The following is a 16,435-nucleotide window of genomic DNA, read 5'->3' on the forward strand; positions in this document are numbered from 1 at the left end:
AACAACAAAAGGTGGAAGATGAGGAACTTGATCAGATATCAAGGATGAGCGGATGACTTAATAGGATTCTTTGCTAAGACTTGGCTGGGCAGGTGAAAGACAAAGTCGAGGACTGGTTATGGCATGGCACAGAAGAAGGGTCAGAGGACGGTCTTTGCTACCTCTCTATGCCTGAGTTTCTTCCTCTGTGAAATGGGGATAATAAGAGCCGCCATACAGGGAGTTGCTGCTAGCATTAAATGAGATAACGTATGTGAAACGCTCAGGCTGTAGACTTCTCAGCAAACGGGCACGACTTGCGGAGTGGGGATTTGAATTCACAACTGGTGGGACGTCCAGGCTGCTACCCTGACCGCTGGTGAGCTTCAGGGGACAGGGCTGCCGGTGATCAGGAAGAGGACAGGAGCAGGTGGGCGAGGAATGCTTCCAGGCAGTGAAGGAGGGGTAATTCCAGCCAGTAGGGCGGAGTCGGCCAGGTAGAAACGAAGGAAAGGAGATAGGACAGGATGGAACGGGGAAGCCACAGGGCAGGGCGTCGGAGGGTTGAATGCTGCCCGGTGCAGCTTTGAACACCGAGGTGAGGACATGTAGCTGTGCCCTAGGGTCAGGACCGCACACGCCTGACCCAATTCCACAGCACAGAGGGGAACTCCAGGATCCGGCCGCGTTGCCCACACACTTCGCTCTCCCGCCCGCCTCTCGCAAGCCCCTCCCACGTCTCCGTCCACCACGTGCCAGCGAATAGCAGAAGCGACAGCGCATCCGAGTACCGACTCAGCCAATCGCGGCTGAGCGACGAGTGAGCCCCAGGACCAATCAGGGTGCCGCTGCCATGGCCAAAAAAAAAAAAAGAACTTCCAAAGGTGACGTGCTAGGAGAACAGACCAGCTGCCAATGGGCGTGCGCGTTTCAGGCGGCCAATGGGAGGAGGCGTCTCGGCGGGGGACGTAGTGGCTGTCCGCAGGGGCGGGGTGGGGTCCGGGTTCGAGCTCTTGTCCCCCGGGAAGGGTGAGTCTGGACGCGGGCGCGGAAGGGGCGCGGCCGAAGGTCCTCAGGAAGGATGCGCGGGGACTGGCTGCGCTAGACAGGCTGCACTTGGATGGGAGCACCTGGTACCTCGGCACTGCCCCGATGCCGGGTGGGTGCACATTCCAGTTCCCGCCCTTGCTGGCCGGGTTTAGAGGTTTTGAAGGGGGGGACATGGGGGCGTGCAGCCTTTCCAGTTGCAAACCTCACCCCGATCCCGTCTTCAAAGCTGGTTCCGGGTCCAGTGGGGACAGGAAAGGAGGAAGGAGGAAGTAGGATCCCCGAAAGCCCCATCCCTAGGATCTCATCTATAACATGAATAGGTATTAATGGCAAACGCTGATTAAGCGCTTACTGTATACCAGGCACTTTCCCTGCCTCCTCGCGTTGAATCCTCCCAGCAATCCTTTGAGGTAGACACTCTTACATGCCCATTTTCCAGATGAGGAAACCAGCAACATGGGTGGAACTAACAGCCCCTTCACTTCCATACTGGCGCCCTCAGGAGCCTCAGGCCCTGGACTGGGGGGATGGAGCTGGACATAAACTCTCCTAGGCTTTGGGGAGTCAACAGGGATTGAGGTCACTCTTGGGGGTATGTGTGGGAGAGGAGAATTGTCACTTGAAAGAGAAAGGCCATCACCACGATGAAACTAGTAACAATGATGTTATTCTTGTTTTAGTCATATTTGTTATTTTTGTGTGTGCCTATATCAGGGTCTGTGCTGAATGTGTAATATGCAGAACTATATTGAAACATTACAACCATCTTTTGATGGCAACACCCTGAGGACCTCCCTTTTCCAGATGGGGAAACTGAGGCCCAGAATTGCCAAGTGGCTTGCTTGAGTTGACACAGGGAGCTCCAGGACTTGCCTTCAGGTCTGTTTGACTACACCTGCCCGTCTGGTTATTTTGGGGAGGTGTGTTAAGAGCAGATTTTTATTTTATTTATTTATTTATTTTTTTGTATTTTAGTAGAGATGGGGTTTCACCATGTTGGTCAAGATGGTTTCAATCTCTGGACCTTGTGATCTACCCGCCTCGGCCTCCCAAAGTGCTGGGATTACAGGCATGAGCCACCGCGCCTGGCCCTTTTTATATATTTTTATGTATTTATGTATTTATTTATTTATTTATATTTTTAGAGTAAGGGTCTCACTCTGTCACCTAGGCTGGAATGCAGTGGTGTGATCACTGCTCACTGCAGCCTCCAACTCCTGGGCTCAGGAGATCCTCCCACTTCGGCCTCCTGAGTAGCTTGGACTACAGATGTATGCCCCTACACCTGGCTAAATTTTAAAAATTTCTTGTATAGGCTGGGCACGGGGGCTCACGCCTGTAATCCCAGCACTTTGGGAGGCCAAGGCGGGTGGATCACCTAAGGTCAGAGGTTCAAGACCAGTCTGGCCAACATGGCAAAACTCCGTCTCTACTAAAAATCCAAAAATTAGCCTGGTGTGATGGTGGGCGCCAGCTACTCAGGAGGCTGAGGCAGGAGAATCAATTAAACCCAGGAGGCGGAGGTTGTAGTGAGCAGAGATCGCACCATTGCACTCCAGCCTGGGCAACAAGAGTGAAACTCTGTCTCAAAATAAAGTAAAATAAAATGCCTTGTAGAAACGGGGTCTTGCTATATGGCCTAGGCTGGTCTCGAGCTCCTGGGCTCAAGCGATCGTCTTGCCTCAGCCACCCAAAGTCCTGGGATTAGAGGCGTGAGCCACTGTACCTGGCCAGAGCAGATTTTTATATCGGTGTCAATTTGTGTAAAGAGAGGAGGGTTCAGTGTTATCGCTGATGAGAGATCTAGGTGGGGATGCATACCCCAACCCTGTCCAACAAATGTGGAAAACGAGGCTCAGAGAGGGAATTGGGTCTCTAATGTCATGCCAAGATGGCAGCCCAGGATCTTCCCCTCAGGCCTCAGCGGGGGTGGGTGGAATGTTGAGGAGCTAACGGGGCTCTCTGGGCTGAGACTTGGGAGCTGATAGATTGTCCCCTTTGCAGCCGAGCCACCTGCTGGGAGCATGCCTCTGCGCCATCGGGGGACGACCAGGGGCAGCAAGCCCGTTGGGGATGGAGCCCAGCCCATGGCTGCCATGGGAGGCCTGAAGGTGCTTCTGCACTGGGCTGGTCCAGGCGGTGGAGAGCCCTGGGTCACTTTCAGCGAGTCATCGCTGACAGCTGAGGAAGTCTGCATCCACATCGCACATAAAGTCGGTAAGTCTGAGGCGTTGGCACCATGGGGACTGGGGTGGGTGTGCAAGCGGCAGCTGGCCCCATCCATCCATCCGTCCACCCATCCATCCACCCGTCCACCCACCTGATCACCCATCTGTCCACCCACCCACCATCCACCCATCCATCCATTCATCCATCCGCCCACCCACCCATCCATCCATCCATCCATCCATCCATCCATCCGTCCACCCACCCACCATCCACCCATCCATCCATTCATCCATCTGCCCACCCACCCACCCATCCACCCACCCACCCATCCATCCATCTATCCACACACCCATCCACCCACCCACCCACTCATCCACCCACACACCCAACGATTCATCCATCTATCCATCCACCCACCCATCCACCATCTATCCAATCATTATTTCACCCACCCACCCATCCATCCACCCACACATCCATCCATCCTTCCATCCACCCACCCACCCATCCACCCATCCATCCACCCACCCACCCATCCATCCATCCCCCCCATCCATCCACCCAACCACCCATCCATCCATCTATCCACACACCCATCCACCTACCCACCCATTCATCCACCCACTCACCCAACCATTCATCCATCTATTCATCTACCCACCCATCCACCATCTATCCAATCATCCATTCACCCACCCACCTATCCACCCATCCATCCACCCACCCATTTTAATTTATCCATCTACCTACCGCATCGCATCGCATTCCACGCATCGAGCCCATTATCTTGTTCAATTTTACCTACCTAATTTATCCATTATCTGTCTACTCTAATTTAATTCCATCTATCCACGCATCAATTTTAATTTTATTTGCATTTATCCATTTTAATTTGAAGCACGACCGACGATCTATCCATTCCATTTTAATTGACGTATCGATCCATCCATCTTATCTACCTAATTTTATCTACTTCCACTTATCTAATTTATCCATCTTATCCAATTTTATCTACTCTAATTTTATCTATCTACCTACTCTATCTACTCCATCGACGCATCCATCCATCTACTCTTACTCTATCTACCTCTACCTATCTATCCATCTATCCACTCTACTTCCACTCTTACCGATTGACGAGATTGATCGATCGACGATTGACGACCGACTGATCTAGTTAGCGCATCGATGTCGATATCGATCGATCGATCGATTTATCGATCGATCGATCGATAGATCGACGATGATGATGATTTCACGACGATTTATCGACGACCGATCGATCGACGATCGATCGATCGACGACGATTGACGATTTCGCTGGATCGACGACGATTGACGATTTCACGGACGATCGAGCATCGATGATCGACGATCGACGATCGACGATCGACGATCGACGATAGATCGACGATGATTTACGATTCTCGGATTTACTGACGACTGACGACGATTTACCGACGACCGACGCATTTACCGACGATCGACGACGACGATTCACTGGATTTAATTTTATCTACTCTATCTTACTTCCATCACTTATCTATCTTACCTTTCCACTCTATCCCATTCTATCTACTCTAATGCATCACTCTACTCTATTCAATTCATCTTACTCTACTTATCTAATTTTATACTTCACTTATCTACTCTATCTACTCTACTCTAATTTTATCTATATCTACTCTCCTCTCCACTTCCATTCCATTCATCTTACTCTACTCTACTCTACTCTATCTAACTATCTACCTACTCTATTCATACTCCTCTATTCATCTAATTTTACTCTATTCACTTATCTATCTACCTACTCTATCTACCTAATTTATCTATCTACTCTACTCTATCTATCTAGAAGCAATTTATTCCATTCTAGCTACTTATTCATTCATTTATCTATATCTATCTATTCTATCTTATCCATTCATCCATCCATCCATCCATCCACCACCCGCTCATTCGGGTGAATATTTTGTAAGTATCTACTGTGTGGCAGCTGCAAATCACTGCCTTCTTTGTAGAGCTGAAATTTTAGTAGGGAAGACAGGAAGAAATAGAATAAATCAGAAAACTTGGCCAGGTGCAGTAACTGACACATGTAATCCCAGGATATAGCCTCCAGGCAGGAGGATTGCTTGAGGCCAGTGAAGCTGGAGACCAACCTGGGCAACATAGGGAGACCTTGTCTCACAAACAATTTTTTAGACATGGTGGTGCATGCCTGTAGTCCCAGCTGACTTGGAGAGGCTGAGGCAACAGGATTGCTTGAGCCCAGGAGTTCAAGCCTGCACGAGGTATGTAGGTGGGCATCACTGCACTTCAGCCTGGGTGACAGAGTGAGACCCTGTGTCATTAAAAAAGAAAGTTGGTGCCGGGCTCAAGTTTCATCCCAGTTATTTTAATGCAGGCGTGGCTGGATCACGAGGTCAGGAGATCGAGACCATCCTGGCTAACATGGTGAAACCCCCGGCCTCTACTAAAATACAAAACTTAGCCGGGCGCGGTATGGCTACTGTAGTCCCAGCTACTCGAGGCTGAGGCAGGAGAATGGCCTGAACCTGGGAGGCGGAGCTTGCAGTGACGAGATCACACACTGCACCCAGCCTGGTGACAGCGCCGAGACCTCGGCTCAAAAAAGTCGGGTTGGGTGTATGGCTCACGCCTGCAATCCCAGCACTTTGGGAGACTGAGGCTAGTGGATCACTTGAGGTCAGAAGTTTAAGACCAGCCTGGCCAACATGGCAAAACTCCAGCTCTACTGAAAACACAAAAACTAGCCGGGTGTGGTGGTGCGCGCCTGTAATCCCAGCTACTCAGGCGACTGAGGCAGGAGAGTGACTTGAACCTGGGACATAGAGGTTGCAGTGAGCTGAGATCACACCACTGCACTCCAGCCTGGGTGACAGAGTGAGACCCTGTGTCATTAAAAAAAGAAAGTCGAGCCGGGCATGGTGGCTCACACCTGTAATCCCAGCACTTTGGAAGGCCGAGGTGGGCAGATCACGAGGTCAGGAGATCGAGACCATCCTGGCTAACACCGTGAAACCCCGCCTCTACTAAAAATACAAAACAAAACAAAAAAAAACAACTAGCCGGGCATGGTGGCACACGCCTGTAGTCCCAGCTCCTCGGGAGGCTGAGGCCAGAGAATCACTTGAACCCAGGAGGTGGAGGTTGCAGTGAGCTGAGATCGCGCCACTACACTTCAGCCTGGGACAGAGTGAGACTCTGTCTCAAAAGAAAAAGAAAAAAAAAAGTCTGTAGTGGATATATTTGGAAACGCAATTTCCTCTGGAGGAGGGAAGGACTTTCTTTTTTTTTTTTTTGAGATGGAGTTTTGCTCTTGTTGCCCAGGCTGGAGTGTAATGGCATGATCTCAGCTCACTGCAACCTCCACCTCCCAGATTCAAGCAATTCTCCTGCCTCAGCCTCCCGAGTAGCTGGGATTGCAGGCACGTGCCACCATGCCTGGCTAAATTTTGTATTTGTAGTAGAGACATGGTTTCACTACATTGGCCAGGCTTGTCTTGAACTCCTGACCTCAGGTGATCTGCCTGCCTCAGCCTCTGAAAGTGTTGGGATTACAGGCGTGAGCCACTACACCCGGACTTTTTTTTTTTTTTTTTGAAATGGAGTCTTGCTCTGTCACCCAGCCTGGAGTGCAGTGGTGTGATCTTGGCTCACTGCAACCTCCACGTCCCAGGTTCAAGCCATTCTCCTGCCTCAGCTGCCTGAGTAGCTGGGGATTACAGGCGTGCACCACCACACCCAGCTAGTTTTTGTATTTTTAGTAGAGACGGGGTTTCACCATGTTGGCCAGGCTGGTCTTGAACTCCTGACCTCAAGTGATCCACCTGCCTCAGCCTCCCAAAGTGCTGGGATTACAGGCACGAGCCATCGTGCCCAGCCAAGGGAAGGCCCTTCTTTTTTTTTTTTTTTTTGAGACGGAGTCTCGCGCTGTCGCCCAGGCTGGAGTGCAGTGGCGCGATCTCGGCTCACTGCAAGCTCCGCCTCCTGGGTTCACGCCATTCTCCTGCCTCAGCCTCCTGAGTAGCTGGGACTACAGGCGCCCACCACTGCGCCCGGCTAATTTTTTGTATTTTTAGTAGAGACGGGGTTTCACTGTGGTCTCGATCTCCTGACCTTGTGATCCGCCCGCCTCGGCCTCCCAAAGTGCTGGGATTACAGGCGTGAGCCACCGCGCCTGGCGGGAAGGCCCTTCTAAGGTGGCTTTGGTTACATATACCTTCCTCCAGAAACTCCTCTTACCTCCCCTATTCCCAGCTTCCATGACTGGATGGGAGCATTGTAATCAATTTCTATAACACTTCCTACTTCGCCATTGATGGCTGAGTCTTTTATTTTTTTTCTCTTTTGTAGAGACAAAGTCTCTCTCTGTTGCCCAGGCTGAAATGCAGTGGTGCAGTCATGATGCATTGCAGCCTCCACCTGCCAGGCTCAAGTGATTCTCCTGCCTCAGCCTCCCGAATAGCTGGGGCTACAGGCACACGTCACCACGCCCGGATAATTTTTGTATTTTTTGTAGTGATGGGGCCTCACCATGTTGCCCCATGCTGGTCTCAAACTTCTGGGCTCAAGTGATCCGCCTGCCTTGGCTTCCCAAAGTGTTGGGAGGCTCGAACCATTGTGCGTGGTCATGACTTTTTTTTTTTTTTTTTTTGAGATGGGGTCTTGCTCTGTCCCCCAAGCTGGAGTGCAATGGCACAATCTCCGCTCACTGCAACCTCCACCTCCCGGGTTCTAGTGATTCTCCTGCCTCAGCCTTCTGAGTAGCTGGGATTACAGGTGCCCACCACCACACCCAGCTAATTTTTGTATTTTCATTAGAGACAGAGGTTTCACCGTGTTGGCCAGGCTGGTCTCGAACTACTGACCTCAAGTGATCCACCCGCCTCGGACTCCGAAAGTGTTGGGATTACAGGTGTGTGCCCTCGAGCCCAGTCATGGCAGATTCTTTGTTTTGTTCTTTATGAGATGGAGTCTCGCTCTGTTGCCCAGACTGAAGTGCAGTGGCTCAATCTCGGCTCACTGCAAGCTCCGCCTCCCGGGTTCACGCCATTCTCCTGCCTCAGCCTCCCGAGTAGCTGGGACTACAGGTGCCCACCACCACGCCCAGCTAATTTTTTGTATTTTTAGTAGAGACGGGGTTTCACTGTGCTAGCCAGGATGGTCTCGATCTCCTGACCTCGTGATCCGCCCACCTCAGCCTCCAAACATGCTGGGATTACAGGCTTGAGCCACCGCGCCCGGCCGGCCCCATGAGTCTTAAAGGACTCAGACAGGTGTGTGGGGTGAAGTGAAACACGCTCAGCAGAGGGAACAGCATGCATGGAGGCCTGGAGAGTTTGATCTGTTTGAGGAAGTGAAAGACCTTCAGGGTGACTGGGGTATCAATTTTAAGAGTTTGGAAGGGGAAGTAACAATCGAAACTGGGGCATAGCAGGCAAAAGCCAGGGTGGGGGTACTCAGAATCAAGGGGTTGGGCATTCTCCGGGAGCAATGGGGAGCCATGGAAGATTTAAGCCAGAGAGTGAAGCAGTCTAACTAGTTCTTTTATTTTTTTATTTTATTTGTATTTTTGACTGGTTCTTTAAGAAGTTGTCTCAGGCCAGGCACAGTGGGTCACGCCTGTAATCCCAGCACTTTGGGAGGCTGAGGCGGGCAGATCACTTGAGGTTAGGAGTTTGAGACCAGCCTGGCCAACATGGTGAAACCCCGTCTCTACTAAAAATACGAAAATTAGCTGGGCATGGTGACACACATCTGTCATCCCAGCTACTTGGGAGGCTGAGGCAGGAGAATCGCTTGAACCCGGGAGGCGGATGTTGCAGTGAGCTGAGATTGCACCACTGCACTCCAGCCTGGGTGACAGAGTGAGACTGGGTCTCAAAAAACAAAAATACGAAACATTGGCCAGGTACTATAGCTCACACCTGTAATCCTTGCACTTAGGGAGGCTGAGGTGGGTGGATCATCTGAGGTCAGGAGTTCAAGACCAGCCTGGTCAACATGATGAAACCCCTTTTCTACTGAAAATACAAAAAATTAGCCGGGCGTGGTGGCAGGCGCCTGTAATCCCAGTTACTCAGGAGGCTGAGGCAGGAGAATTGCTTTAACCCAGGGGGTGGAGGTTACAGTGAGCCGAGGTTGCGCCACTGCACTCCAGCCTGGGCAACAAGAGCAAAATCTCCATCCAAAAATAATAATAATAATAATACAAAAATTTAGCCGGGCATGGTGGCACATGCCTGTGCCTGTAGTCCCAGCTACTCAGGAGGCTGAGACAGGAGAATCACTTGAACCTGAAAGGCGGAAGTTGCAGTGAACCAAGATTGCACCATTGCACTCCAGCCTGGGTGACTCCATCTAAAAAAAAAAAACTGTTTCACAGGGAGGTATCCTCCCTTCGCAGAGGGGCAGTATAATTCCATGGTGTGACTTTGGAGAGTGGTTTGATAACACAGTCAAAGCTGGGTGCAGTGGCTCATGCCTGTAATCCAAGCAGTTTTGGAGGCTGAGCGTGGAGGATCACTTGAGCCCAGGAGTTCAAGATCAGCCTGGGCAACATAGTGAAACCCCGTCTCTACTAAAAATACAGAAAATTAGCCAGGTGTGGTGGTGTGCACCTGTAAGTCCCAGCTACTCGGGAGGCTGAGGTGGAAGGATTGCTTGAGCCCAGGAGGTTGAAGTTGCAGCGATCATACCACTGCACTTCAGCTGAGGTGACAGAGTAAGATGCTGTCTCCAAAAAAAAAAAAAAAAAAGCTGGGTGTGGTGGCATATTCCTGTAGCTCCCAGCTACACAGGAGACTAAGGCAGGAGGACTGCTTGAGCCAGGGAGGTCATGGCTGCACTGAGCCATGATTGTACCACTGCATTCCAGCCTATATGTCAGAGTGAGATCCTGTTTCAAAACAAAAAAAGCCCAGAAACATCTTCCCTGAGGTCATATAGTTCCACTCCTGGACAGTGACAGTCACTCTATAAACAGTCAGCTCTTGTGCTCCCAGGGACACTTAGGAGAATGTTTAGAGCTGCCTTGTTTATCATATGGAAAAGGGGAGACCATTGCAAAGTCCCTCAACAAGAGACTGCCTAAGCAAATTGCAATCTGGTTGAATACTAAAATATGGTACAGCCAGGAAAACGAATTTAACCAGAATGACTAATATCATTCTGTATGAAGCTTTATAAACTCTTATAGCGTGAAAAAGCACATTGCAGAGGGATATCTGCAGTATAATACTACACATTTACCATTCATTAGATTTTTTTTTTTTTTTTTTTTTTTTAGACAGAGTTTCTCTCCTGTTGCCCAGGCTGGAGTGCAATGGCACAATCTCGGCTCACCGCAACCTCCGCCTCCCAGGTTCAGTTCTCCTGCCTCAGCCTCCCGAGTAGCTGGGATTACAGGCATGCGCCACCATGCCCGGCTAATTTTGTATTTTTAGTAGAGACGGGGTTTCTCCATGTTGGTCAGGCTGGTCTCGAACTCCCGACCTCAGGTGATCTGCCCATCTCGGCCTCCCAAAGTGCTGAGATTACAGACATGAGCCACCTTGCCCAGCCACAGTTCATAACATTTAAGACTAGATTGTAGAGGATATGAAAATGATAAACACTACTTCAGGGTCGGGCACAGTGGCTTATGCCTATAATCCCAGCACTTTGGAGGCTGAGCTACTCACCCTCCCAGCTACTCAGGAGGCTGAGGTGGGAGGATCGCTTGAGCCCCGGAGTTTGAGACCAGCTAGGACAACATGGTGAGACCCGTTCTCTACAAAAACTACAAAAATCAGCTGGGCATGGTGGCATGCGCCTGTAGTTCCAGCTTCTTGGGAGGCTGAGGCAGGAGGATTGCTTTAGTCCAGGAAGCCCAGGGTACAGTGAGCTATGATTGCACCACTGCACTCCAGCCACACCCAGCTAATTTATTTTATTTTTAGTTTTTTTAGATATGGGGGGTCTCCACTATGTTGCCTAGGCTAGTCTTGAACTCCTAGGTTCAAGTGATTCTCCCGCCTTAGCCTCCCAGAGTGCTGGATTACAGATGTGAGCCACCATACCCAGCCTTAGATAAAATTACTTATTTATTTTATTTTATTTTGTTTTATACAGAGCCTCACTCTTTCACCCAGGCTGGAGTGCAGTGGTGTGATCTCGGCTCACTGCAACCTCCACCTCCAGGTTCAAGCAATTCTCTTGCCTCAGCCTCCTGAGTAGCTGCAATTACAGGTGCGCACCCCCCACACCCAGCTAATTTTTGTATTTTTAGTAGAGACGAGGTTTTGCCATGTTGGCCAGGCTGGTCTCGAACTCCTGACCTCAAGTGCTTTTACCTGCTCCCAATCTCCCAAAGTGCTGGGACGGTGGGCCACCGCACTCCAGCCAGATATAATTTTTTGAGACAGAGTCTTGCTCTGTCACCAGGCTGGAGTGCAGTGTCACAATCTCGGCTCACTGCAACCTCTGCCTCCTGGGTTCAAGTGATTGTCCTGCCTCAACCTCCCAAGTAGCTGGGACTACAGGTGCATGCCACCATGGCTGGCCAATTTTTTTTTTTTTTTTTTTAGATCTCACTCTGTCCAGCTCGGCTGGAGCTCAGTGGCATGATCTTGGCTCACTGCAACCTCTGCCTCCTGGGTTCAGGCAATTCTTCTGCCTCAGACTCCCGAGGAGTTGGGATTACAGGTGCGTGCCACCAGGCTCAGCAAATTTTTTTTTTTTTTTTTTTTTTTTAGTAGAGACGGGGTTTCACCATGCTGGCCAGGCTGGTCTAGAACTCCTGACTTCATGACCCGCCTGCCTCGGCCTCCCAGAGTCCTGGGATTACAGGCATGAGCCACTGCACTTGGCCTAATTTTTGTGTTTTTAGTAGAGACGGGGGTTTCACCATGTTGGCCAGGCTGGTCTGGAACTCCTGACCTCAGGTGATGTGTCCACCTCAGTTTCCCAAAGTGCTGGGATTACAGGCATAAGCCACCATGCCCACACCACAGATACAATTTTGTTTTTTCTTTTTTTTTTTTGAGATGGAGTCTTACTCTGTCACCCAGGCTGGAGTGCAGTGGTGCAATCTCGGCTCACTGCAACCTCTGCCTCCCGTGTTCAAGCAATTCTCCTGCCTCAGCCTCCTGAGTAGCTGGGATTACAGGCATGCACCACCACGCTCGGCTAATTTTTGTATTTTTTAGTAGAGATGTTGTTTCACCATATTGGCCAGACTGGTCTTGAAGTCCTGACCTTGTGATCCGCCCGCCTCAGCCTCCCAAAGTGCTGGGATTACAGGCATGAGCCACCACACCCAGCTGACAGATACAATTTTTTTTTTTTTTTTCGAGACGGAGTCTCGCTCTGTCGCCCAGGCTGGAGTGCAGTGGTGCAATCTTGGCTCACTGCAAGCTCTACCTCCTGGGTTCACACCATTCTCCTGCTTCATCCTCCCGAGTAGCTGAGACTACAGGCGCCCGCCACCACGCCCGGCTAATTTTTTGTGTTTTTTAGTAGAGATGGAGTTTCACTGTGTTAGCCAGGATGGTCTCGATATCCTGACCTTGTGATCCGCCCACCTCAGCCTGTGAAAGTGCTGAGATTACAGGCGTGAGCCGCTGCACCCGGCCAACAGATACAATTTTTAAATGACATCAGTAGAAAGAAAGATGCCCTGGGTAGCTGGTGTGGGAAATTGCAGCAAGTCTGGAGACTGGATTGGGGTTGAGGTTTGCATTTGAAGGTGGCAGATGGATCCCCAGGACATGGAGAGTGCAGGAAGAGCAGGTCTTGGTAACCAATATGTTGTGGAGTTGGTGGGAGAGGCTGAAGATAAGGACCAAGTTCCTGGTTTGAAGAACTGGGTAGAAGCCACACACACTGGCTCATACCCATAATCCCGTCAACTCCAGAGACCGAGGTGGGAGGATCGCTGGAGCACTGGAGGTTGAGGCTGCAGTGAGCTAGGATTGCACCACTGCACTGCAGCCTGGGTGGCAAAGAAAGACCCCAACCCTTAAAAAATAAAATAAAATAAAATAATCGGGCAGAGGAGGGGAGGGTTGGAGTTTGCCGACCACAGGTAAGATGTGTTGTTTGGAACAAAGCATATGTAAGTGGGGGCCTGTGATGTCCAGGGGGAGACAGCCAGGATGTGACTGGATGTTTCTCCAGCCAGGAAGGGGCTGGAGTTCAGGGAGATGCCAGACAATTGCAGCAGTTTGTAGAGTTATGTGGGTCAGGCTAGGATTCGTTTTGCTGCAGGAATAAGCAGTCCCCCTAAATCTTAAGACAATCAAGGTTTACCTAAAATCAGCCGAGCACGGTGGCTCAGGCCCGTAATCCCAGCACTTTGGGAGGCCAAGGTGTGTGGATCACCTGAGGTCAGGAGTTTGAGAACAGTCTGGCCAACATGGTGAAACCTTGTCTCTTCCAAAAATACAAAAAGTAGCCCTAGCCGGGTGTGGTGGCACGCACCTGTATTCCCAGCCACTCGGGAGGCTGAGACAGGGGAATCACTTGAACCCAGGAGGTGGAGGTTGCAGCGAGCTGAGATCACACCACTGCTCTTCAGGCTGGGCGACAGCAAGACTCCATCTCAAAAAAAAAAAAAGGGTTCACCTAAAATCAAGTACAGGTTGGATGGTTCACCTCTATCTTATAGCTTCACCATCTGGCACAAGAAGCCTTCAACATACCTCAGGTGGTGAAGGTGACAAGAGGATTTATTTCCAGGCTTGGAAATGTGCCCATCCCTTTGGCCAGAAACCAGTGCAATTGGCCCCATCCTAGCTGCAAGGGAGGCTGGGAAATGTAGTCCTCCTGTGAGGCCACAGCATGGTCAACATACGCACTGTCCTCTGCCCAGGGGCAACGTGACTGAAGCTGCAGGTGGGGGAGGGGGCCTCAGAGGGAGTGTGAAGGCAGACATTGGGTCTGCAGGGTCTTCCGGTCTGACGGTAGCACATGACATGACTCCTGACCTCATTTCTCCCCTGGTCCAGGTATCACTCCTCCTTGTTTCAATCTCTTCGCCCTCTTCGATGCTCAGGCCCAAGTCTGGTTGCCCCCAAACCACATCCTAGAGATCCCCAGAGACGCAAGCCTGATGCTGTATTTCCGCATGAGGTGGGTGAAGACCCCTTTGCAAAGCTCGTCCCCTCCTGTGCTGAAGCTGGTCTGACTCTGTGCTAAGCCCCAGCTGCGTCCCTCCCGTCCTGCAGGTTTTATTTCCGGAACTGGCATGGCATGAATCCTCAGGAGCCGGCTGTGTACCGTTGTGGGCCCCCAGGAACCGAGGCATCCTCAGATCAGACAGCACAGGGGATGCAACTTCTGGACCCAGCCTCATTTGAGTACCTCTTTGAGCAGGTATGAGCAGGGCTGCGGGGGGCAAGACTATTTGTGGGAGATTTAGGGGCAGTTAAGGAGCCCCCATTTCCCTCCCTGATTCATTATAGCTAATGGGTTTCAACTCATGCCATCTGGGGATCTTTTTTTGTTTTTTTGAAATGGAGTCTCGCTCTGTCACGCAGATTGGAGTGCAGTGGCGTAATCTCAGCTCACTGCAACCTCCACCTCCCAGGTTGAAGTGATTCTCCCATCTCAGCCTCCCAAGTAGCTGAGATTACAGGTGCCCGCCACCACCCCCAGCTAATTTTTCTATTTGTAGTAAAGCTGGGGTTTCACCATGTTGGCCATGCTGGTCTCAAACTCCTAACCTCAAGTGATTCACTTGCCTCAGCCCCCCAAAGTATGGGATTACAGGTGTGAGCCACCATGCCCAGCTAAGAGTTCAGGTTGAAGGGGAAAGAGTGCTGTGATTGATTAGTAATGTCTGTCACAGGCACAAGATTGACAAGAGGAGGGGTGTATGCTGTATATTTGGCCTTTCCAGTAAATGGTGGTCTCTTCCCTCCTCAAGGTGGTGAGATGCAGGAAATTAGAGTTCTCTGGCTAGAGCAAGCTTGTCCAACCCCTGACCTGCAGACTACATGCTGTCCAGGACAGCTTTGAATGAAGCCTGACATAAATTCCTAAAGTATCTTAAAATATTCTGAGATTTTGCTGCAATTTTTTTTTTTTTTTTTTTTTTGAGATGGAGTTTCGTTCTTGTTGCCCACGCTGGAGTGCAATGTCACAATCTCGGCTCACTGCAACCTCCACCTCCCGGGTTCAGGTGATTCTCCTGCCTCAGCTTCCCGAGTAGCTGGGATTACAGGCAGGTGCCACCACGCCTGGCTAATTTTGTATTTTTAGTAGAAGTGGGGTTTCTCCAAGTTGGTCAGGCTGGTCTCAAACTCCTGACCTCAGGTGATGCGCCCGCCTCGGCCTCCCAAAGTGCTGGGATTATAGGCGTGAGCCACTGCGCCCGGCTTGTGATTTTTTTTTTCTTTTACTTTTCTTTTCTTTTTTTTTTAGTTCATCAGCTATCATTAGTGTTACTGTATTTTATGTGTGGCCCAAGACAGTTCTTCTTCCAGTGTGGTCCAGGGTAGCCAAAAGATTGGATACCTCTGGGTTAGAGAGTAAACGCATTCTCACACCTCCCTTTCTGCTCAATTTCCTGTTCCCAGGGCAAGCATGAGTTTGTGAATGACGTGGCATCACTGTGGGAGCTGTCGAGCGAGGAGGAGATCCACCACTTTAAGAATGAGAGCCTGGGCATGGCCTTTCTGCACCTCTGTCACCTCGCTCTCCGCCGTGGCGTCCCCCTGGAGGAGGTGGCCAAGAAGACCAGGTGTCTGGGAATGGGGTGGGGATGCTGTGTAGGCAGGGGGAAGTGTCCTGAGCATCTGGGAGCCGGGGTAGACTTCGCATATTGCCATGCCTCTACTTTTTTTTTTTGAGCCAGAGTCTCACTCTGTCACTCAGGCTGGAGTGCAGTGGCATGATCTCGGCTCACTGCAACCTCTGCGTCCCAGGTTCAAGAGATTCTCCTTCGTCAGCCTCCTGAGTAGCTGGGATTACAGGTGCCCGCCATCATGCCCAGCTAATTTTTGTATTTTTAGTAGAGACAGACTGAGTTTCTTCATGTTGGCCAGGCTGGTCTCGAACTGCTGACCTCAAGCGATCCTTCTGCCTTGGCCTCCCAAGTAGCTGAGACTACAGGCTCAATTCACCACCCTGGCTAGTGTACCTGTTATCTAGATGAGGCAGCTGAGGCTCAGAGAGGTTAAGCCACTTGCCCTGTGTCACCCAGCTGGGTCTGCAACCCAGGTCCCTG

At 50.7% G+C, this 16,435-nt stretch overlaps 1 protein-coding gene across 15 annotated transcripts in view; it reads left to right on the forward strand.

Moving 5' to 3' along the window:
• The first annotated feature begins 845 nt into the window (after positions 1-845).
• The window catches only part of TYK2 (tyrosine kinase 2), a 34,810-nt gene continuing 19,220 nt past the window's right edge, over positions 846-16,435 (forward strand). For 4 of the 15 annotated variants that reach the window (XR_004180384.1, XR_004180385.1, XR_004180383.1 and 1 more), the window contains exons 1-5: positions 913-1,008; positions 3,034-3,246; positions 14,214-14,337; positions 14,433-14,580; positions 15,786-15,949. Coding sequence is in view for 10 of the 15 variants with exons in the window: in XM_031659933.1 (XP_031515793.1) it covers positions 921-1,008; positions 3,034-3,246; positions 14,214-14,337; positions 14,433-14,580; positions 15,786-15,949 (737 nt within the window). In the remaining 5 variants the exon portion in view is untranslated. Of the gene's footprint in view, positions 1,139-1,743; positions 1,909-3,033; positions 3,247-14,213; positions 14,338-14,432; positions 14,581-15,785; positions 15,950-16,435 lie in introns of all 15 variants that reach the window. The other 11 variants (XM_031659927.1, XM_031659931.1, XR_004180382.1 and 8 more) reach the window with 8 other exon arrangements.

This window comes from Papio anubis, chromosome 20 (assembly GCF_008728515.1).
Source record: "Papio anubis isolate 15944 chromosome 20, Panubis1.0, whole genome shotgun sequence".
In the NCBI taxonomy this organism is placed as follows: domain Eukaryota; kingdom Metazoa; phylum Chordata; class Mammalia; order Primates; family Cercopithecidae; genus Papio; species Papio anubis.